This window comes from Dendropsophus ebraccatus, chromosome 8, assembly GCF_027789765.1.
Source record: "Dendropsophus ebraccatus isolate aDenEbr1 chromosome 8, aDenEbr1.pat, whole genome shotgun sequence".
Classification (NCBI taxonomy): Eukaryota; Metazoa; Chordata; class Amphibia; order Anura; family Hylidae; genus Dendropsophus; species Dendropsophus ebraccatus.
The window spans coordinates 100,452,851-100,476,389 of record NC_091461.1 but is presented as its reverse complement, the minus strand read 5'-3'; the positions used below and the strand labels follow the sequence as shown (position 1 = coordinate 100,476,389).

General features: G+C 48.8%; 1 protein-coding gene and 4 non-coding genes across 5 annotated transcripts; all 5 read right to left on the bottom strand.

The window, feature by feature from the left end:
- Window positions 1–4,669: 4,669 nt before the first annotated feature.
- Window positions 4,670–4,799, bottom strand: LOC138800210 (small nucleolar RNA SNORA35). The gene has a single exon (XR_011364411.1). It is a non-coding gene; the product is annotated as a small nucleolar RNA SNORA35 (small nucleolar RNA).
- Window positions 4,800–4,863: 64 nt separating this feature from the next.
- RPS8 (ribosomal protein S8) lies at window positions 4,864–9,259 on the bottom strand. Its single transcript, XM_069981206.1, has 6 exons — window positions 9,172–9,259; window positions 8,104–8,210; window positions 7,683–7,782; window positions 7,095–7,270; window positions 5,381–5,510; window positions 4,864–5,020 (listed from the first exon to the last, which is right to left on the bottom strand). The coding sequence occupies exons 1-6, from the start codon at window positions 9,173–9,175 to the stop codon at window positions 4,911–4,913; spliced, it is 627 nt and encodes a 208-aa protein (XP_069837307.1). The 5' UTR covers window positions 9,176–9,259; the 3' UTR covers window positions 4,864–4,910.
- On the bottom strand, window positions 6,981–7,052 carry LOC138800182 (small nucleolar RNA SNORD38). The gene has a single exon (XR_011364385.1). It is a non-coding gene; the product is annotated as a small nucleolar RNA SNORD38 (small nucleolar RNA).
- Window positions 7,852–7,956, bottom strand: LOC138800186 (small nucleolar RNA SNORD46). The gene has a single exon (XR_011364389.1). It is a non-coding gene; the product is annotated as a small nucleolar RNA SNORD46 (small nucleolar RNA).
- LOC138800180 (small nucleolar RNA SNORD55/SNORD39) lies at window positions 8,291–8,369 on the bottom strand. The gene has a single exon (XR_011364383.1). It is a non-coding gene; the product is annotated as a small nucleolar RNA SNORD55/SNORD39 (small nucleolar RNA).
- Window positions 9,260–23,539: the final 14,280 nt, after the last annotated feature.

The following is a 23,539-nucleotide window of genomic DNA, read 5'->3' as shown; positions in this document are numbered from 1 at the left end:
CTCTGCAGCCCGCGGCCTCCGGTTGCTATGTGCAGTCAGAGACCGCAGGTCTTAGCCGACTAATTAAAGGGGTTGTCCGGCGATAAAAAATTATTCACAGAATAACACACATTACAAAGTTATACAACTTTGTAATGTATGTTATGTCTGTGAATGGCCCCCTTCCCCGTGTTTCCCCCCACCCACGCTAGACCCGGAAGTGTGGTGCATTATACTCACCGCATATCGTGTCGTCCACGGTCTCCGATCGTCAGCAGTGACGTCTTCTTCGGGAGCTTGGCGGATCTTCCCGAGTGCCGGCCACCCTCTGCAGCGTCATCCGAAGCTCAGCCGCGATTGGCTGAGCATAACTGTGCTCAGCCAATCGCGGCTGAGCGGCTGATGACGCAGCCACGTCATCAGCTGCTCAGCCGCGATTGGCTGAGCACAGTTATGCTCAGCCAATCGCGGCTGAGCTTCGGATGACGCTGCAGAGGGCGTCCGGCACTCGGGAAGATCCGCTGGCCTCCCGAAGAAGACGTCACTGCTGACGATCGGAGACCGTGGTCGGCACGCGACAGGTAATGTATAGCGCACCACACTTCCGGGTACACGGGTGGGGGTGGTGGGACACGGGGAAGGGGGCCATTCACAGACATAACATACATTACAAAGTTGTATAACTTTGTAATGTGTGTTATTCTGTGAATAATTTTTTATCGCCGGACAACCCCTTTAACTGTTCAAATGCAGCTGTCAAAGCTGACAGCTGCATTATAAGGCTGGGTTCACACACAGTATATTTCAGGCAGTATTTGGTCCTCATGTCAGGTCCTCATTGCAACCAAAACAAGGAGTGGATTGAAAACAAAGGCAGCGTCACGTGCGACGATTTTGTTAGAGAAGGGGAATAATAGCCTAGGAATAGTTGGGTGGGTTAGGGCGAAAGGCTTTAACTTTTCCCTTCGCTTGGCTCGTCAAATTATGTTCGATGGAAAGGGCCTTTTGGTCGACCGGAAGTGTAGGCCGCCGAAGCCAGCGCCACGTGGCAGAAACGAAGGCAGCGTCACGTGCGGCGATTTTGTTAGAGAAGGGGAATAATAGCCTAGGAATAGTTGGGTGGGTTAGGGCGAAAGGCTTTAACTTTTCCCCTCGCTTGGCTCGTCAAATTACGTTCGATGGAACGTAATCAGTCCGCCGGTGGGTGCCAGCTACGGAATGCACAAAGGGTTATCCGTCGCCATTCCGCAGTGTGCACGTACCCTTAGGGCGGGTTCACACTACGTATATTTCTGTCAGTATTGTGGTCCTCATATTGCAACCAAAACCAGGAGTGGATTAAAAACACAGAAAGGCTCTGTTCACACAATGTTGAAATTGAGTGGATGGCCGCCATATAACAGTAAATAACGGCCATTATTTCAATACAACAGCCGTTGTTTTAAAATAACCGCAAATATTTGCCATTAAATGGCGGCCATCCACTCAATTTTAACATTGTGTGAACAGATCCTTTCTGTGTTTTCAATCCACTCCTGGTTTTGGTTGCAATATGAGGACAATACTGACTGAAATATACGTAGTGTGAACCCAGCCTTAGAGTGTATGAAGGAAGGGACACCCGAATCCAGCCCCCAGAATGCCCCCCCCATCCTCGGAGTTGGTGGGAAGATCGTTTGGGAACTGATCTTCCCACATGTATGGGGATAACTTTTATACCAGCATCCCCCTCTTCTGGTCCCTCACTGCCCGAGCTACTGTAGCTTGTGGCACGATCCAAAAATATCAGATTGCGACATGGCCTCCATCCTCCATTCCAGCCTCTAAATGGCGCTCTGTCCCTTTAGTCGCTTGCCCTGTGCCCATATGGCATATTATGTCCACATGTGGGGTATTTGCGTACTCAGGGAAAATTACCCTACACGTTTTGTGTTCATTTTCTTTTTAAACCCCTTGTGGAAATAAAAAAAAATCAAGGCTAGACCAACATTTAGTGTAAAAAAAAAATTTAATTTTCACACTAAATCATTGATCTTGTCTTGATTTTTTCATTTTCACAAGGGGTTAAAAGATAAAAAAAAAAAAAAGACACAAAGGGAGAGATTTATCAAACATGGTGTAAAGTGAAATTGGCTCAGTTGCCCCTAGCAACCAATCAGATTCCACCTTTCATTCCTCACAGACTCTTTGGAAAATGAAAGGTGGAATCTGATTGGTTGCTAGGGGCAACTGAGCCAGTTTCACTTTACACCATGTTTGATAAATCTCCCCCAAAATGTGTAGAGCAATTTCCTGAGTCCGTAAATACCCCACATGTGGACATAAAGCGCCATGTGGGCGCAGGGCAAGCCTTCGAAGGGTAGAAGTGCCATTTGGATTTTGGAGGCTGGATTTGGCCAGAATGGATGATGAACGCCATGTCGCATTTACAGAGCCCTCGTGCTGCCAAGACAGTGAAAAAGTCCCACAAGTGACCCCATTCTGAAAACTACACCCCTCAAGGAATCTAACAAGGGGTGCAGGGAGGATATGGACCCCTGGATGATGGGCACATTTGTGCCATGAAAGTGAAAAAATAAAAAATTTTCCTTTCACGTCACATTGTTCCACATAAGTGAGATGTCACTTATTTCTGCATTCATTAAATACACATCTCGTATAGGACATGCCTTGCATGTTTTATTTCCAGCCGCCCCGATGCAGGCAGCAGGTTTGTTACTCTGAATGAATAATGCAGAAACAACCCCATCCACATGTATGGCACAGCAGTGCAGCACACCTGGCCAGTTATTTAGCACTTCCTTTTAGGTTTAGGCCAGGTAATACATTGTGCACAGCGTAACAGATTTTAGTGCACCGTCACACCTTATCAGGACCCAGGGAAAGTCTCAAGGGTCTAAAATACATTGTTAACGTGTTAACGTCTGTTCACTAGTTTTTAAAAAACCCTGGCTCAGACACATTAGTACATCTGATCCAAACAACACAAGAAAAACATTGACAAGTTTTAAAGGCGTTAAGTCATTTAAAACAACTTTTGACATGTAAGTTCTGATGGCACACTACCATCTGCAGATACCAGGTACCAGTACAAGTCTCCCTGGCTGTCAATCAAATCTGTCTGTTTCACTTTAGGATATGTGCACACTACAAAATCCACCACTCGCCTTTCCGCCTGTGCCATAGACTACATTCTATGCACAGATGATTCCACCATCCACCCAAAGAATGAACTGTGCATAGAATGGAATCTATGGCATGGGTGGCGGAATCTGCGGTGTATAATCCGCCTGGATTTGGTAGTGTGCACATGCTCTTAAAGGGGTTATCCAGCACTACAAAAACATGACCACTTTTATCTAGAGACCACACCATTTTTGTCTCGTTTGGGCAGGGTTTTACTGCTCAGTTCCATTTAAGTAAATGGAGCTTAAATGGGTACTCCATGGGGGGGGGAGGAGGTGGCCGAGGGAAAAGACAACTTTATAATGTATGTTATGTTAGTGAATGGCCCCCTTCCCTGTGTACCCCCCACCCCCGGAAGTGTAGTGCACTATACATACCTGATTCGTGTCAACCTCAGTCACCATCTTGGGGACAATTACATAGTCTTCGGGAGGCCGGCCAGACCGCACCAGCCCTCCTTCATGCCGGCCCCCCCTCTACCGCGTTAACAGCTGCTCAGCCATGATTGGCTGAGCTTAGTTATGCTCAGCCAGTCGCGGCTGAGCAGCTGATGACGCGGCAGAGGGGGCCGGCGTGAGGGATGGCTGCAGCGGTTCAGGTGGCCTCCCAAAGATTACATCATTGTCACAAGATAGTGGCCAAGGGTCGACACGAATCAGGTGAGCATAATGCACCACACTTCCAGGTTTAGCGTGGGTGGGACACAGGGAAGGGGTAATGTGTGTTATTTTGTGAATAATTGTTTAGCACCACACTACCCCTTTAAATCTTTGTCTGGATAGGGAGAGGAGCACAGTCACACACTCCCTACCAGCTATATCTTCAGATCTCAGCAGCAAGCCTTGCTACAAAAGTCTGATCACATTTCAAATTACCCTGAAACTTCAAGCTATATTGTTGTATCAGTCTTAAAAGAATGAACTACACAGCTTGAATTTTTTTTCCCCTCAAATCCCTTTTAAAGGGAATCTGGCAGCTGCATTTTATATTCCAAATAGATAGCTATTACATCAAGGAGACACAGGGCACCTTTCCTATATCCAGATGTGCTTCCAGGCTGTAGAGACATGCTTTTATTCTCTGGTACAAGGAGTGAGTGGCTTTCCCAAGCTCCTGAACAGCTGCAAGCTGGGATGTCTCCTCTCTCCTCCCTGCTTGATTGACACCTGGAAGCTGAGCAGGTTCTGGTATGGGAGGGGGGAGTGAGGTGTTCCAGCTTCACAAGCTTAGAAAAGCCTTTGACTCCATCTACTCTATAATACATTCTGTAACCTGGGGCCAGAATAGGAGTATTTCACTGGAAACCCCTGTGTAAAACCATTATCCAATAATAAGCCATAATAATTTGAGCCATACACCAGGAACACACCACAACATAAAAGGAAACAGGTAGGATAAATCAAACCTCTGGCTTTAGTTTATTGAGCAGCATATGTCCCCAGCACATCTAACACCTTCACCTCACACAGATCCACATTACAGACACTGCAGCAACATTCAGACCACTTGTACCCAACTCTCGGAAAGATCAGGTCACGATGGGGCCTGGCCTTTCTGCAAGAAGGGATTTGTTCTGGCACCGGAATGAGACCCCATAGCCAGGATGAATGCTAAGGAGACACTTGACAGTGCGATCACCCCCACAATTCCTCCCCAATAAAGAAAAGACCGAGCTGGCAGGAAATAAACCACACAGCGTTGTAATAAATTTCTGTTTATTTGGAGAACTATTGGTGACAAGTTGTTTATTTGCCTTTTTTGGCCTTGATCTTCCTCAGGTAGAACTCCAACTCCTTACCCTCGAGGACATATCCATCAGCTCTGCCACACTGACCTGGTCTGGAGGCTATACATGCTGTAAAGAGAGGAGGCCACTGGTTACACATCACTACAGTAACTTACAGTACAGTCTTCTGTATGGAACTCCAGTGCAGAGCTGCAATATCTGCCCATAGTGGGTTTCTATACAAGCCAAGACTCATAGTACAGCTGGTTTTATGTTCATTAGGTGGGCAGAGAAACAATAATCCCTGGACACTAAGGAGTAGTCAGTATGATGAACCAGCCTTTTCTGCTTGTGGCTGTGACTTCATGGTAACATAACTAGAAGTCTGGTTCAGAACTCACATCTATTTCAAAAGTTACTTAAAAAGCTACATTAACAGAATAACCTTCTCCCCAATCCCTAGAGGACAGCTCATCACTGTTCACTCACCCAGCAGTTTTCCCTGTTGGAACTGTTCCTCCAGCAGAGTACTGATCTTTGCTGTCTTTTTGCGCTCATCATATTTCTTCTGAGTTTTCTTAGATCTCTTCTTATTCAGGATTTCCTCTTCTTCTGGAGTCTGAGGAAAAGAACCGGAAAAAAAAAGGTAAGTCACAGAGAGAAGACAAACAAGACAAGTTTGCACAAACCTACAATTTTCACTATTTACACCCACAAATTAGACAGATTTATCTGACAGGTTTTTTTTAAACCAAAGCCGGGAGTAGACAAAAAAAAAAAAAAAAATAGAACAGGTCATAAAGACAGTTCACTTTTCAAATCCATTCCTGGCTTTGGCTTCAATAATCTGTCAGATACATCTGTGTAAACACACCATAACATGTTAATCTATAAAATCAGGAAAGGGGAGCCTTCAGCTGTTGCAAACTACAATTCCCATCATGCCCATAAATCCATATAGAGCATCTATAGGGGGGACATATGAACCTTACTGGGAATGACAGCAGTAAGACATTCTATTCACTCACTATATGTGTTACACCACGAAGCCTCACAATAGAGAGGTATCCAGGAGGCCTAGCTGTCATACACTTCTACTTTTTCTGTACCTTATCAGCATCTCAAAACAAGTCCACATAAAATACAGAAAAGGTGGGGACCACACGCAGAAACAATCATGCAAGATCACAGCAACAGTCTGGGGGGAGGGAAAACATCCTGTGCTTTACTTCATGGCTCCTTCATAGACTACAGAGGACCCTAAAGTAGATCATGAGAGCTTCCAGCAGAAAGAACCTGAGCAAGAGAGAGGATGCACAGACTCTCCACTTCATACAGATACCAGCAGACCTCACATGAAGCATCCTGGCACATTGCACCCAATGGGCAGCAGTTTTCGCTATGGTGAAGTAACTTGTGTTTGCACTCTGCTCCAATAAACATAATGAGGATTTTTTAACAACAAACATCCTGAGTCCTCCAATAAGCAGACCACAAGCCCCTCTCTTCAGTCAGCCTATAAAGCCAAGTTCACACCTTTGACATCTCCCCATACTTAGTTGTTGCTGCATCAAAGCAATAAATTGAAAACCAGAGCAACACTGAAAAACAGTAGGATGGGGGACTAGGAGACATCTGTAAGGCAGACTACTGGCACCATCACCAGTTTAATAAGGATGGAAGTATCAGAGGGCGGCACAAAAGCCCAATGGGGGTTGCAGGCAGTAATGGGCCAACATTGTTGAATCAGGTCAGTGTGATTTCAAATCACTGACTGCAAGCAGAGATTTTGAAGACCCTGAGAAATATGAAGTAGCAGTATTGGTTCATTCTACAGAACAGGATAAGCCCGTTAGGAGGCATCAGGAAGTTGTTCCAGGTTGCCAGATCGCTGTATCAGCTCTGCTACGTAGAGGACCAATGCCATTAGAATACAGCATGTAGCAGCGGATAGAGGCTTAACCCCAGGTTCTGATCCAGCCTGCATGTTACATATAGGAATTTGTCAGTCACCATTGCAGCATATTTAGCCCAATCTGAACACAAGGTGCATTGAGCAATTGCCCATTTACCAGGAGCGCTCCCTCGTCTTCCTCAGATATCTAGTGATCATCGCTTTCCATTCAGTAGCAGAACTGGACAAGGTTATCATCATTGGAAGACGTGGTGTGTGGAGATTACGGCGCGTCCTCACATGACTTACCAACTTGGCTCCCTTCTTGCGACCAAGTGGTGTGGCATAGTGCGCTTCATACCACTGTCTGTAGGGGGTGCTGTCAATGAGGACGATGCAGTTCTTCACCAGAGTCTTGGTTCTAACCAGCTCATTGTTGGAGGCGTTGTAGACGACATCGATGATTCTGGTCTTGCGGGTGCAGCCTTATGGGAGGAGATAGGTACGTTAATGGTAGACAGATGCAGTCAGCACAAGTAGATAGCAGATGGTGGCAGCGCGGTCAGTGTAACTATGACTGATCCTAGCATGGTGAGGCCCACATGTCAGAATGACAGCACGACCATCACGTAAGGTCAGAGTTATCATCATACGCACCACGGGTCACAAGGCTCTGTTCGCATTTACCAGGCAGGCAACAGACAGCGTGCAGAACCAAATGTACCTTAAGACTTGCTTCCCAATCCCATCACCACTTACAGCCGGCCATACAGATTTGGCACCAAGTTATGTAAACTGGTCACCTGACCTCAGCTTAGCCGCAAGTGAGAGAATAGTGACAGGGAAGAGAAACAATAGCCACCTGCGCCAAACCGGGTAATTTTAAGCATCACTTACACTCAGAGCCCCAGGAGAAGTTGCCAGCGTCCAACCTAAGAGCACGGTATTTCTTGTTTCCACCGCGGACTCTCACGGTGTGGATACGGCGTGGACCGATCTGCAACAAGAGGAAAAACTTTTATAACCGATCAAAAGGCACAACTAAGACCTCTGCTATAATCAGAGCGACGCATCAGTGTAACTATGACAAGCCTATCATTGGCCGGCAGGGAAACGGAGGCCAAAACAGCCACCACCACCGTCCTAAGGACAACAGTTCATCACACACATCGCGATCCTATGACACTGGGGTCTGAGCCCCTAATCCATACACTATGGGGCTAAACTTAAGGCTCTCAGAGCCTGAAAGCTCTCCTGATGCAGCAGGCGCTATTACATATTATAGAGCTGCAGCCATTACTACAGCACAGGTCCACACCTTTGTATTGGCAGCAGGACGGCCCAGTTCATACTTCCTTTTCTTATGGTAGGGCTTCCTTTTGCCTCCGGTCTTACGGCGCTTGTGCCAGTTGTCCCTTGAGATACCTGCAGGATGAACGGACATCAGTTATAAGCAGTGCAATAAGTGACAACACACACACACAATTCCCTGGTCTGGAAGGGGCAGAGTGCTCAGCTCTCCAAGGGAGTTTTCCACAATGCAAATTCAGAATTTCGCAGCATGAAAATATCATCACATGCACTCTGCCCATAGACCAGCCCCAGGGATAAAGACTATGGCACAAGGAGGGCAACAGGGACATCCTAACAGGAGGCTAACAGGGCTGCAGTACCCAGGTGACAGGTACACTGACTGCACAACAACTCTAGACACAGGAAGCAGAACAGCAGCAGCACATGGCACCAGTAGTGCAACACCCCTCAATGAGGTCAGTGGTAGCTTCAGCTTTACATATCTTATATACAAAGACTGTACTAAGAGCAAAGAATGGGGGGAAAGCACATGACAGTAGGTCTGCAGCACCCCTCACTGAGGGAAATGGTAGAGTCAGGGTCCAATATCTAGAACGTGCAAGGACTGTACCAACAGCAGAGTGGGGTTAAATACAGGGCATGAAACCGGTCTGCAGCACCCCTCACTGAGGGCAATGGTAGAGTCAGGCTCTGTCTGCTATACCAGGAAAGGACTGTACCATAAGAACGGAGATGGGAGCACGGCACACGGGCTTTACTAACGATCGACTCTTACCCTCTCACAAGAAGCGGGGGAGGATAACGGGGAGGGTTACCGACACTATACCTGACACCGGGCGCAGCTACAATGCAGTATGGCGGCGTCTATGTAAGGCCTGTAGTCCCGGGCTCCATCTACTCTTCGAATTGCACATTTATGACATAAATGTCTCCACCATACAGCCCGGGCCGAACACCTCAGACGCCATCCGATCTCCTCAAGTGGTAACCGGGCGTCAGAGGACCCGGCGCGGGCCGATGGAGTGAGATTGCGGCTCAGTCCCGTACACACAGCGGAGCGGCCATGACATACCCATTCTCAGGCGCTGGCAGGAAAGAGGAAACGTGAAGGATCTCGGGTAAGTTTGTTAGCTTCGAAACCTCGCGAGAATAGCGCTGACGTGACGTCATGCCTAGCAACTGGGACGCTTTCTGCTACCGAACGGTGGCCCGCGAGGGGCATACTGGGAATAGTAATTGCCCAAAAACAGAACAGGCAGAGGATGGATGCAGCATCTAATGGTGCACGGTTCAATGGATTCGTGGCGCCATAGTGTATATCAGTCAGTGATGCTACAAATGTCCACAGGCTGCCCCTATATGATGAGCGCCCTCCTGTCAGATTTCATATATATATATATATATATATATATATATATATATATATATAGCGCATGGTGGGAAGTTCTGCCTTACTTCTCATTTGTTGTATTAGACAATAACGTTTAATGCATTTTGTATCACCCGAATGGAGGACATCATAGTGTGTGGTCTGACACCTGTTATGGACAACCGCTCCACATGTTATGGACAACCGCTCCACATGTTATGGACAACCGCTCCACATACCTTTGCACTAATTTTGATAACTCTTTTTTTTAAACTTTTTGAAGACCTCCACCTGCTTTCAGTGAATGGTAACCACCACGTCAGAGGCGGCTGCAGGTCAGTAATATAAGCAGATGGTAACCACCACATCAGAGGTATCTGCAGGTCATTATTATAAGCGGATGGTAACCACCACATCAGAGGTATCTGCAGGTCAGTAATATAAGCGGATGGTAACCACCACATCAGAGGTATCTGCAGGTCAGTAATATAAGCGGATGGTAACCACCACGTCAGAGGCGGCTGCAGGTCAGTAATATAAGTGGATGGTAACCACCATATCAGAGGTATCTGTAGGTCAGTGATATAAGCGGATGGTAACCACCACGTCAGAGGTATCTGCAGGTCAGTAATATAAGCGGATGGTAACCACCACATCAGAGGTATCTGCAGGTCAGTAATATAGGCAGATGGTAACCACCATGTTAGTGGCAGCTGCAGGTCAGTAATATAAGCGGATGGTAACACCACGTCAGAGGTATCTGCAGGTCAGTAATATAAGCGGATGGTAACCACCACGTCAGAGGTATCTTCAGGTCAGTAATATAAGCGGATGGTAACCACCATGTTAGTGGCGGCTGCAGGTCAGTAATATAGGCAGATGGTAACCACCACATCAGAGGTATCTGCAAGTCAGTGATATAAGCGGATGGTAACCACCACGTCAGAGGTATCTGCAGGTCAGTAATATAGGCAGATGGTAACCACCACATCAGAGGCAGCTGCAGGTCAGTAATATAAGCGGATGGTAACCACCACATCAGAGGTATCTGCAGGTCAGTGATATAAGCGGATGGTAACCACCACGTCAGAGGTATCTGCAGGTCAGTAATATAAGCGGATGGTAACCACCACGTCAGAGGTATCTGCAGGTCAGTAATATAAGTGTATGGTAACCACCATGTTGGTGGCAGCTGCAGGTCAGTAATATAGGCAGATGGTAACCACCATGTCAGAGGCGGCTGCAGGTCAGCAATATAAGCGGATGGTAACCACCATGTTAGTGGCGGCTGCAGGTCAGTAATATAGGCAGATGGTAACCACCATGTTAGTGGCAGCTGCAGGTCAGTATTATAAGCGGATGGTAACCACCACATCAGAGGTATCTGCAGGTCAGTGATATAAGCGGATGGTAACCACCACGTCAGAGGTATCTGCAGGTCAGTAATATAAGCGGATGGTAACCACCATGTTAGTGGCAGCTGCAGGTCAGTAATATTAGGGGATGGTAACCACCATGTCAGAGGTATCTGCAGGTCAGTAATATAAGCGGATGGTAACCACCATGTCAGAGGCGGCTGCAGGTCAGTAATATAAGCGGATGGTAACCACCATGTTAGTGGCGGCTGCAGGTCAGTAATATAAGCGGATGGTAACCACCATGTTAGTGGCGGCTGCAGGTCAGTAATATAGGTGGATGGTAACCACCATGTTAGTGGCAGCTGCAGGTCAGTAATATAACCGGATGGTAACCACCACGTCAGAGGTATCTGCAGGTCAGTAATATAAGCGGATGGTAACCACCATGTTAGTGGCGGCTGCAGGTCAGTAATATAGGCAGATGGTAACCACCATGTCAGAGGCGGCTGCAGGTCAGTAATATAAGCGGATGGTAACCACCATGTTAGTGGTGGCTGCAGGTCAGTAATATAAGCGGATGGTAACCACCATGTTAGTGGCAGCTGCAGGTCAGTAATATAAGCGGATGGTAACCACAATGTCAGAAGTATCTGCAGGTCAGTAATATAAGCGGATGGTAACCACCATGTTAGTGGCAGCTGCAGGTCAGTAATATAAGCGGATGGTAACCACCATGTTAGTGGCAGCTGCAGGTCAGTAATATAAGCGGATGGTAACCACCATGTCAGAGGCGGCTGCAGGTCAGTAATATAAGCGGATGGTAACCACCATGTTAGTGGCGGCTGCAGGTCAGTAATATAAGCGGATGGTAACCACCATGTTAGTGGCAGCTGCAGGTCAGTAATATAAGGGGATGGTAACCACAATGTCAGAAGTATCTGCAGGTCAGTAATATAAGCGGATGGTAACCACCATGTTAGTGGCAGCTGCAGGTCAGTAATATAAGCGGATGGTAACCACCATGTTAGTGGCAGCTGCAGGTCAGTAATATAAGCGGATGGTAACCACCATGTCAGAGGCGGCTGCAGGTCAGTAATATAAGCAGATGGTAACCACCATGTTAGTGGCGGCTGCAGGTCAGTAATATAAGCGGATGGTAACCACCATGTCAGAGGTATCTGCAGGTCAGTGATATAAGCGGATGGTAACCACCACGTCAGAGGTATCTGCAGGTCAGTAATATAAGCGGATGGTAACCACCATGTCAGAGGCGGCTGCAGGTCATTAATATAAGCGGATGGTAACCACCAGGTCAGAGGTATCTAAAGGTCAGTAATATAAGCGGATGGTAACCACCATGTCAGAGGTATCTGCAGGTCAGTAATATAAGCGGATGGTAACCACCACGTCAGAGGTATCTGCAGGTCAGTAATATAAGCGGATGGTAACCACCACGTCAGAGGTATCTGCAGGTCAGTAATATAAGCGGATGGTAACCACCACATCAGAGGTATCTGCAGGTCAGTAATATAGGCAGATGGTAACCACCATGTTAGTGGCAGCTGCAGGTCATTATTATAAGCGGATGGTAACCACCACATCAGAGGTATCTGCAGGTCAGTAATATAAGCGGATGGTAACCACCATGTTAGTGGCAGCTGCAGGTCAGTAATATAAGCGGATGGTAACACCACGTCAGAGGTATCTGCAGGTCAGTAATATAAGCGGATGGTAACCACCACGTCAGAGGTATCTTCAGGTCAGTAATATAAGCGGATGGTAACCACCATGTTAGTGGCGGCTGCAGGTCAGTAATATAGGCAGATGGTAACCACCACATCAGAGGTATCTGCAAGTCAGTGATATAAGCGGATGGTAACCACCACGTCAGAGGTATCTGCAGGTCAGTAATATAGGCAGATGGTAACCACCACATCAGAGGCAGCTGCAGGTCAGTATTATAAGCGGATGGTAACCACCACATCAGAGGTATCTGCAGGTCAGTGATATAAGCGGATGGTAACCACCACGTCAGAGGTATCTGCAGGTCAGTAATATAAGCGGATGGTAACCACCACGTCAGAGGTATCTGCAGGTCAGTAATATAAGTGTATGGTAACCACCATGTTGGTGGCAGCTGCAGGTCAGTAATATAGGCAGATGGTAACCACCATGTCAGAGGCGGCTGCAGGTCAGTAATATAAGCGGATGGTAACCACCATGTTAGTGGCGGCTGCAGGTCAGTAATATAGGCAGATGGTAACCACCATGTTAGTGGCAGCTGCAGGTCAGTATTATAAGCGGATGGTAACCACCACATCAGAGGTATCTGCAGGTCAGTGATATAAGCGGATGGTAACCACCACGTCAGAGGTATCTGCAGGTCAGTAATATAAGCGGATGGTAACCACCATGTTAGTGGCAGCTGCAGGTCAGTAATATTAGGGGATGGTAACCACCATGTCAGAGGTATCTGCAGGTCAGTAATATAAGCGGATGGTAACCACCATGTCAGAGGCGGCTGCAGGTCAGTAATATAAGCGGATGGTAACCACCATGTTAGTGGCGGCTGCAGGTCAGTAATATAAGCGGATGGTAACCACCATGTTAGTGGCGGCTGCAGGTCAGTAATATAGGTGGATGGTAACCACCATGTTAGTGGCAGCTGCAGGTCAGTAATATAACCGGATGGTAACCACCACGTCAGAGGTATCTGCAGGTCAGTAATATAAGCGGATGGTAACCACCATGTTAGTGGCGGCTGCAGGTCAGTAATATAGGCAGATGGTAACCACCATGTCAGAGGCGGCTGCAGGTCAGTAATATAAGCGGATGGTAACCACCATGTTAGTGGCGGCTGCAGGTCAGTAATATAAGCGGATGGTAACCACCATGTTAGTGGCAGCTGCAGGTCAGTAATATAAGGGGATGGTAACCACAATGTCAGAAGTATCTGCAGGTCAGTAATATAAGCGGATGGTAACCACCATGTTAGTGGCAGCTGCAGGTCAGTAATATAAGCGGATGGTAACCACCATGTTAGTGGCAGCTGCAGGTCAGTAATATAAGCGGATGGTAACCACCATGTCAGAGGCGGCTGCAGGTCAGTAATATAAGCGGATGGTAACCACCATGTTAGTGGCGGCTGCAGGTCAGTAATATAAGCGGATGGTAACCACCATGTTAGTGGCAGCTGCAGGTCAGTAATATAAGGGGATGGTAACCACAATGTCAGAAGTATCTGCAGGTCAGTAATATAAGCGGATGGTAACCACCATGTTAGTGGCAGCTGCAGGTCAGTAATATAAGCGGATGGTAACCACCATGTTAGTGGCAGCTGCAGGTCAGTAATATAAGCGGATGGTAACCACCATGTCAGAGGCGGCTGCAGGTCAGTAATATAAGCGGATGGTAACCACCATGTCAGAGGCGGCTGCAGGTCAGTAATATAAGCAGATGGTAACCACCATGTTAGTGGCGGCTGCAGGTCAGTAATATAAGCGGATGGTAACCATCATGTTAGTGGCAGCTGCAGGTCAGTGATATAAGCGGATGGTAACCACCACATCAGAGGTATCTGCAGGTCAGTGATATAAGCGGATGGTAACCACCACGTCAGAGGTATCTGCAGGTCAGTAATATAAGCGGATGGTAACCACCATGTCAGAGGCGGCTGCAGGTCATTAATATAAGCGGATGGTAACCACCAGGTCAGAGGTATCTAAAGGTCAGTAATATAAGCGGATGGTAACCACCATGTCAGAGGTATCTGCAGGTCAGTAATATAAGCGGATGGTAACCACCATGTCAGAGGTATCTGCAGGTCAGTAATATAAGCGGATGGTAACCACCATGTCAGAGGTATCTGCAGGTCAGTAATATAAGCGGATGGTAACCACCATGTCAGAGGTATCTGCAGGTCAGTAATATAAGCGGATGGTAACCACCATGTCAGAGGCGGCTGCAGGTCATTAATATAAGCGGATGGTAACCACCAGGTCAGAGGTATCTAAAGGTCAGTAATATAAGCGGATGGTAACCACCACCTCAGAGGTATCTGCAGGTCAGTAATATAAGCGCATGGTAACCACTAGGTCAGAGGCGGCTGCCGTTCAGTAATATAAGCGGATGGTAACCACCATGTCAGAGGTATCTGCAGTTCAGTAATATAGGCAGATGGTAACCACCATGTTAGTGGCAGCTGCAGGTCAGTATTATAAGCGGATGGTAACCACCACGTCAGAGGTATCTGCAGGTCAGTGATATAAGCGGATGGTAACCAATACGTCAGAGGTATCTGCAGGTCAGTAATATAAGCGGATGGTAACCACCATGTTAGTGGCGGCTGAAGGTCAGTAATGTAGGCAGATGGTAACCACCATGTTACTGGCGGCTGCAGGTCAGTAATATAGGTGCGATGCCCCTGGCCCCTAGGGGCCACTCCGCAGTGTAGATGGTGCTAAGAGGCAGGAATCGGGGCAGCTGTAGGGCATAGGGTTGTCACAGTGAAGGCACGAGGGTGATACAGCTGGAAACCGGGCTCCTGACCATGCGGGAATACTGGGCATGCGATTCTTCGTTGTCCTTAGTCAGGGCACCAATTATCACACCAATGCCAAGGTCCAGAAACAACGGTAGTTGTATATTGTAACAGTGGTAACTAGTAGCAACAGTCTCTCCGGATGCAACCGGGTATAAGACAAACTTGAAAAAGACAGAGTAATGGGTGATGCTGCAATAGGCTGTGAGAGTAGCGTGCTGAATGATGGGAGTAGTAGTGAAGCTGAAGTTGAGATGCTGGGTGGAATAAGACTTGAATGAAATACTTGCTGTTGATGATTAGAGAAGATGATGAGAGGAATGACTGAAGAACGGCACCCAGATCTGGAGAATAGATGAGAATCTTGAGGACTTGAGAATAGCACACAGCCAGAAATACTTCTTGTGGAACTGGAGCAGCAGAGCACATGTATCTCTCTCCTGACAGGAGAGAGAGGACACCCACGCTCAACCTGTCCTCCTGATGGTGGAGGTCAAGACTGAGTTAGAACAGGAAGTCACATGGTAACCCCAGCCAAAGCTTGATGGCCATTGGAGTTACCATGGAAGCAGGGGCAGTCACGTGACATCCAGCCATTGCATCATCACACCATTAGGCATATACAGAGAAATATACATGAGAAGTACCATACTTGAACACTGGGGGCGACATAATACCTTTAGGCACTGATAACTGAATACACATACAAGAAATGAATGGAATAGCAGACCTGAACACTGACACAATACACGCAGTTTGCAGTGAACCATAGCTTTCCAGAACAGAACTGGTTATATTTATAGTGTGAGGATAAGAGCGCCTGTTCTGGGACACTGCATACCTCCCTACTAGAAATGAGCCGACCTCGGCGAACCCCAAGTTGAGGTAGATGTGGCCAAATGAACATAGAGGACCAGGACAACAAGGCAAGAGGAAGGAATGTTAGTGTGAGTGAGTAGGTAAATGTGTGTTTCCCACGCTCAAGGCACAGGTGATAAAGTGACGAGAGAGAAAACCCTGGTGGCAGGACTTCACCTAGAGGTGCCTAACATACTCTGGTTACAAGTAGTTAGTGTGTGACCCATCTGACATGGAAGTCAGGACTACTTAACTGCTGGCGGGCGACCCTCAATATTCCAGCCAGTTAGACAGTAGGTTTCCAATGAATGTATGGACAAATGTAAGTGTTGAGTAGGACTATGTGTAGCAACTACTATGTTGGGACAAGACAGAGGTGAACAAACACTGGAGACAAAAGGAAGGGAAATACAAAAGACAACAAAAAGTGCGAGGTCTTGAGGAGAATTGGCTCAATTACTCTTTCCAGTTGTAGATACAATAGACACAATAATACTATGCATAGAGAAAATAGAAGATCCTTCTGAAAAATACACTCTGTAGAAAATACTCCTTTAGAAAGTACACTTTCTCTGAGGCTATACATATAGATATGTAGACTGACTTCTTTACTCAGAGGAGGAGGAAAAATATCTGACTCTGACATGAAAATATACTTTTGAATACTGAAGTGCAATAATAAACCTCTGACAATCATATAATCATGAAAGTGCTTTAGGAAGAACTGGGAAAGTGTCTCTGTTAGGTAGAGTCTCTTTAGGCAATATAGACCATTGTCCATGTAAAGGCTCTGGGACAGGCACTAGAGAACTTTTTGGTCAGTGAGTGTCCATCAGCACATAGCTGGATAAGGTAAGGAGCTTGGTCAGGAGGACCAGGTACATTTCTTAAACGTTGCAAAACTTTTTAAATCACACAGTGAACAAATCAGAAAAAAAACACAGTTCAGGGACTATGGTCTCTGTAGCGAACCGGTGGGATTCCTCTAGTTGAGCGCTCAGACCGTCTCAGCGTAAGGACACCTTCATCAGTGATTGGTTTGGGGGCAGGTTGATGATCATCCTCAGTAGTTGACTGCAGAGGTGGAGTGGTAGAAGGTAGGATTGCAGGAGGTGGAGCTGTGGGCTGCGGGATTGGAAGATGAGGGGTAACTGGGATGCTCACAGGAACCCCTGAGTAGCCTATGGGCATGAGGAACGGTTCAGATTGGAACATGTCTTCTAGAGAGAGAGGCCTAGCCGGGGCTGTCGGAGTAGGTAGAGGCGCCGGAGCAGGTACCGAGTGCGGTGCCATAAGGCCCTGGAGATCCTCCTTAGTGCAACGCTTTATCCTATTCCGCTGCACAGTTTGAGGGGCTAGGCCAGACTTTTTGACCTCGTACACGTCAGTCTCCGGGTAAGGGATCGAGGAGATAACATAGGGTTCAGGTTCCCAAAGGCTTTCGAATTTGTGGGAGGGGTGGTACCTTTTTAGCCAGACTTTATTCACCACTTGTAGTGGTGCGGCAGTTGCCCCTCGGTTGTAGGCACCCTCCTGGCGCTGGTGAGCTTCTCCCATTTTCTGATCCACGATTTCTCGAGCGTCTTAAATTCTTCTCTGATGCTCCTGGACCCAGTCAGTCTCAGGCAGGGGGTTCAGAGTGTCAGGAGCTTGGACCCCGAAGGCGCGGTCTTGAGGAAGTTGACCCTAGCGCCCAAACATCAAGTAAAACGGGGAGTAGCCAGTGGAACAATGGGTGGTATTGTTATAGATCTCCACCAGCTCGTCCAACAGATGAGGCCATTCCACTCTTTTTGTCACTGAAGCCGTCCTCAGCATATTAATAAAGACCTGGTTGACCTTCTCACACAGGCCATTCCCTTGAGGGTAATAAGCCGTGGTACGGAGCTTCTTACACTCGTGATAGGCGCGCAATTCTTTGAAGAGTTGTGACTCGAAGGCGGGACCCCGGTCCGTCAGCAGCGATTCTGGACAGCCATAGTGTTTCATGTACTCCCTGTAGAAGGTGATGGCGGTGGTCTTGTCGGTCAGGTCCCTGACAGGTACCACAACTACCCACTTGGAGTAGTGATCGACCATGGTTCACGTGGTCTAGGGCAACGAGTTGGTTCGGCCTGTGGGACACAATGGGATGCAAGGGAGCTCTGGCTTCTCTTCCCCCAGCCTTAGAGATATTACAGGCAGGGCACTCAGCACACCAGTTTTCAATATCAGCCCTCATCCCGATCCAGTAGAACCGCTGCCGGATAGTCACCTCCGTTTTATGGACCCCGAAATGACCGGACCGGTCATGGTAGGCGTCTAGCACCATCTTAGCGTCTCGGCGGGGGATTAGGATCTGGTGGCACCGTTCCCCGGAGACAGGGTCTAGTGAATTCCTCAGGATTAGACCCTTCTGCAGGAAGAGCCTCTTCCGCTGTCTCCAAAGTCGCCTCAATTCAATATCGGGATAAGGCCTTTTTATCCGCGTAGGGACCCGACCGGTGGAAAGATCTCCCCCAGGACCCTGGACTCCTCTTGGACAGTCTGCCACCTGGCCAGATCTTGATGAGTCCTTGGGGGAGAAGGGGACGCCTCTGGTCTGGCAGTGTCTATGAAACTTTGGGTGGCGAACCTCTGATAGAAGGGAGGCATCTCCACGTCCTCCCAGTCACTGTCTTCAGGGGGCTCTTCGCCTTTAGATAGTCGAGATAAGAGATCCGCGTTGACGTTAGCCTTGCCGCTGCGGTACTTGATTTCAAACCTGAAATTGGCCAATCGGGAGGCCCACTGTTGTTTCAGGGCGCCTAGCCGAGCCGTATTGAGATGAGCCAAGGGGTTGTTGTCTGTATAGATGGTGACAGGTGTGGCCGCGAGGTAGTCCTTAAATTTCTCGGTGACGGCCCACACTAGGGCTAGCAACTCCAGCTTGAAGGAGCTATAATTGCTGTCAGTCTTCTCAGCACCCCGAAGGCTTCGGCTGGCATGGGCCACAACTCTCTCTTGACCATCTTGGACCTGGGACAACACGGCTCCGAGGCCTTGAAACCTGGCATTCCGGATAGGCCAGGATGGGGGGCGTGGTCAACAGGCGTTTCAAGGTTTGGAAGGCCGTCTCCTGTCGCTCGGACCACTCAGCGGGGAGTCGTCGGTTGTAACTCTCTCGAGGACAACCCCGGAGCAACTCATTGAGAGGCTCGGCCACTTGTGCCAAGTGGGGAATGAAGTGGCGGTAGTAGCCAGCAAATCCAAGGAAACTTCTCACCTCCTTCACGGTTTTAGGGGTGTCCCAGTGTTCCACAGCCGAGATCTTCTCCGGATTAGGTTGTATCCCTTCGGCACTCACAACGTGCCCCAAGTAGTTCACTTTGGGTTTGAGAAGGTGGCACTTGGAAGGCTTGATCTTCAGGCCATGGTCAATTAGGACCTGGAACACCTCAGCCAGATGACGGATGTGGTCCTCGTAGGTACGGGAATATACGATCACATCATCAAGGTACAACAGGACACTCTGGAAGTTAACATGGCCGAGACATCTTTCCATCAACCGCTGAAAGGTAGCGGGGGCGTTGCACAGGCCGAAGGGCATACTGGTGAACTCAAAGAGCCCCATGGGGGTGGTGAAGGCCGTCTTCTCCTGGTCTTCAGGCGCCATGGGTACCTGCCAATACCCGCTGGTGAGATCCAAGGTGGAGAAGTAGGCAGCCGAGCCCAGAGCAGCAATAGACTCCTCAATTCGGGGCAAGGGATATGCATTTTTGTGGGTGATGGTGTTCAACTTCCTATAATCCACACAGAACCGGATGTTGACGTCTTTTTTCTTTACAAAGACATTGGGGGCGGCCCACGGACTCTGGCTTTCCTGTATGACATTGGAGTCTTTCATCTCCTTGAGGAGCTTCTTGACCTGCTGATAGCTGGCAGGGGGGATTGGCCGATGCTTCTCCTTAATAGGCGGGTGGTCTCCTGTGTTGATTCGATGCTGGACTAGACTAGTCTTTCTGAAATCGAGAGAGTGTTTACTGAAGGCTTCGTGGTGCCACTTGGCAACTTTGAGAATGCCGTGGAGGTATTCAATAGGGGTATTGGTGTCGCCAATGTGGAGTTCGTCCCACCAAGGGGCAGGGACCCGGTTAGAATCCCTCTGGTTACCATGGATAGACCTCTGGTAGGCAATGGTCTCCTCGCAGACAACGTCCTCAGGGTCAAGTTGATGCAGCATAGCTACCTTGGTGAATTTGTACAGGTCAGCTGGGGAGTCCCCAAGATTTACCAGGCGTACAGGATCTTGACCATTGGAGACAGTCACCAGGCGCCTAGCAGCTCTCACAAGGGGTTGCCCTTCAATCCCGATGGCATCGAGGAGAGCTTAATAATCGGCATTGTCGAGGCCTGGGCAAACTCTGCACCAGATGAGGACCTCACTGTTAGCCGGGATGATAATTGGGCGAGCGTCCCTAGTGCAGACACGGCAGATTTCTCCTCGATGATTGACAAACTTCCGCTGAGCGGTGAGTGCCTTGATGGTCTTCTGGATGGCTTGCCTGTACTGGGGAGAGGCATGAGACAACAAAGCATGCAGAGCATCTAATACTTCAGTAAACACATGGCGAATAACATTCATGCCTAGAACAACAGTACCACCATCTCCTTGAGCCTCTGTAACAACGACACCCTGACGAGGTAACTCCCGGTTGCTAATACAGATAGTAGGCTCCCAGTAGCCCAGTTGCACAATAGGCCGGCCATTGCTAGCAATCAGTTTTAGACGGGACTCCTCAACTGGGCCTAAGACTTTCAGGTTCCAATGTTCCTCAAAAATGTGCCGGGGTATAGTGGTAACCTGGGAACCTGTATCTACAAGGGCTTCCAAGGGTACATTGTCTATCCAGAGAGTCACATGCGGGCATTGCGAAAGGAACTTGGAGAACCACTGTGCTTCTTGCGGGCCTGGGGTTCGACCGCCTGGGTGTTGGCCCTCGGACCCAGGGGTAGCCCGTTTAACTGAAAGCATTGGGACCGGTAGTATCCATGTCGCCTACAATGGCCGCAATAGGGTCGTTCAGGGGTCCTGAGTCTTGGGGCAGAGGCCTATCAGGGCTCGGGTATTCAGGGCAAGAGTCCTGGGGCGAAGATGTAGAAGAGGCCCCTTGCAGCCCCCTTATGGCTTGGCAGAAAGAGTCAACCACTTGAGTGAGGTCAGGGGCAACCGGAGGGTTAGCGAATGTAGGCTGCTGTGCGGCTTGAATAGCGGGGACAGGTGGGGCTATAGGTGAGACTGGAGGTGTGGATGTGGCTCCCGCCTGGTCTAGGGAAGCTGGAACTGGGATGCAGCCAGCACAGGGAGTGTCAATTCCAACCACCCTTAGAGCCAGAGTCTTGAAGTCCAGGAAAGGCAAGGTGGGGTTCTGGGCAGCTAGCATACTTAATTGGCTCTGGATGAGCCTGGAGTCCACTCCCTCTATAAAGCGGTCAGTGATCATGCTTTCAACGGCCGAGGGATCTATAGTGTCAACTTGTCTTAGGGCCCGGTAGGCAGATTGGAGGGCTAGTGCATAGTCTCTTAGGGTCTCACCGGGCCTCTGACGATGGTCGTAGAACTTAAGGCGGACCTCCGTGGGTGACTGTACCTCGAATTCTTTGCTCAGCCGGGCCAGAATCTGTGGGACGTCGGCTTTCTCAGTGGCTGGCCATGACCGCACCTCCTCAGCAGCGGGGCCCTCGAGTTGTCCCAGCAGCAACTGCACCTGCTGAGTGGGAGAGAGTGAGACAAGTTCAAGCATGCGGGAGATTTTTTCCTTGAAAGCAGCGAGAGTGTGGGGTTCCCCTCTATAGCTTGGGAGATTGGAGGGCCCGATGAAAAACGGCACTGCAGCCGTAACTATAGCGGCAGGACCAGCAGCCAAGGCCCTTGCGGCTGGAGCAGGGAGAGCAGCAAATGATGCAGACGGACTGCCTAATCCATCAGAGTCACTTTCGTGGCCGGTAGACATGATGGTGGGATCCGGGGTGCTGTGCCTTTAAGAGAGAGGGGCTGTGCTGTGGCGCTGGGGAGACAGTCCGGAAGAGGAGAGTGTGCAGAGCGTGTAGGAGGCTGCCGGCGAGCCAGCGGCGGGCAGCGATGACAGGCTTGGAGCAGCAGGACCAGCAGACACCGCAGTGCAGTACGCCCGGGGTTGGGGAGATAGGGCGGAATCCAAGAAAACAGAAGATACACACCATAAAATTCTTTTCAGTTTCTTTATCCAAAATAATTTTAGGATAACAATGCACATAAGGTATATCACCCAACAAGACAGGGCGGAAGTCGGGTCCAGAGCTTCCGGCGGCCCGGTCACAATCTTCTTCCCCCTTGCAATTCAGGCCTGAGCACCGCAGGGCCGGGAGGCGGAGCTTGAACGGCGCGCACGCGCGGGAGAGATACGTCAGCCCACTTGTTTAACCCCTCCGTAGGCCGCAGCGCGGCAAATGCAAAGTCTCTGGGGGGGGGGGGGGGTTTGTAGATTATCTTTGAGGTTAACAGGATAGTTGGCACCGTGTGGTGCAATCCTGTTCGTGACGCCAAAAATGCGATGCCCCTGGCCCCTAGGGGCCACTCCGCAGTGTAAATGGTGCTAACAGGCAGGAATCGGGGCAGCTGTAGGGCATAGGTTGTCACGGTGAATGCACGAGGGTGATACAGCTGGAAACTGGGCTCCTCACCATGCGGGGATACTGGGCATGCAATTCTTCGTTGTCCTTAGTCAGGGCACCAATTATCACACCAATTCCAAGGTTCAGAAACAGCGGTAGTTGTATATTTATTGTAACGGTGGTAACTAGTAGCAACAGTCTCTCCGGATGCAACCGGGTATAAGGCAAACTTGAATAAAGCAGAGTAATGGGTGATGCTGCAACAGGCTGTGAGAGTAGCGTGTTGAATGATGGGAGTAGTAGTGAAGCTGAAGTTGAGATGCTGGGTGGAATAAGACTTGAATGAAATACTTGCTGTTGATGATTAGAGAAGATGATGAGAGGAATGACTGAAGAACGGCACCCAGATCTGGAGAATAGATGAGAATCTTGAGGACTTGAGAATAGCACACAGCCAGAAATACTTCTTGTGGAACTGGAGCAGCAGAGCACATGTATCTCTCTCCTGACAGGGGAGAGAGGACACCCACGCTCAACCTGTCCTCCTGATGGTGGAGGTCAAGACTGAGGTAGAACAGGAAGTCACATGGTAACCCCAGCCAAAGCTTGATGGCCATTGGAGTTACAATGGAAGCAGGGGCAGTCACGTGACATCCAGCCATCGCATCATCACACCATTAGGCATATACAGAGAAATATATAT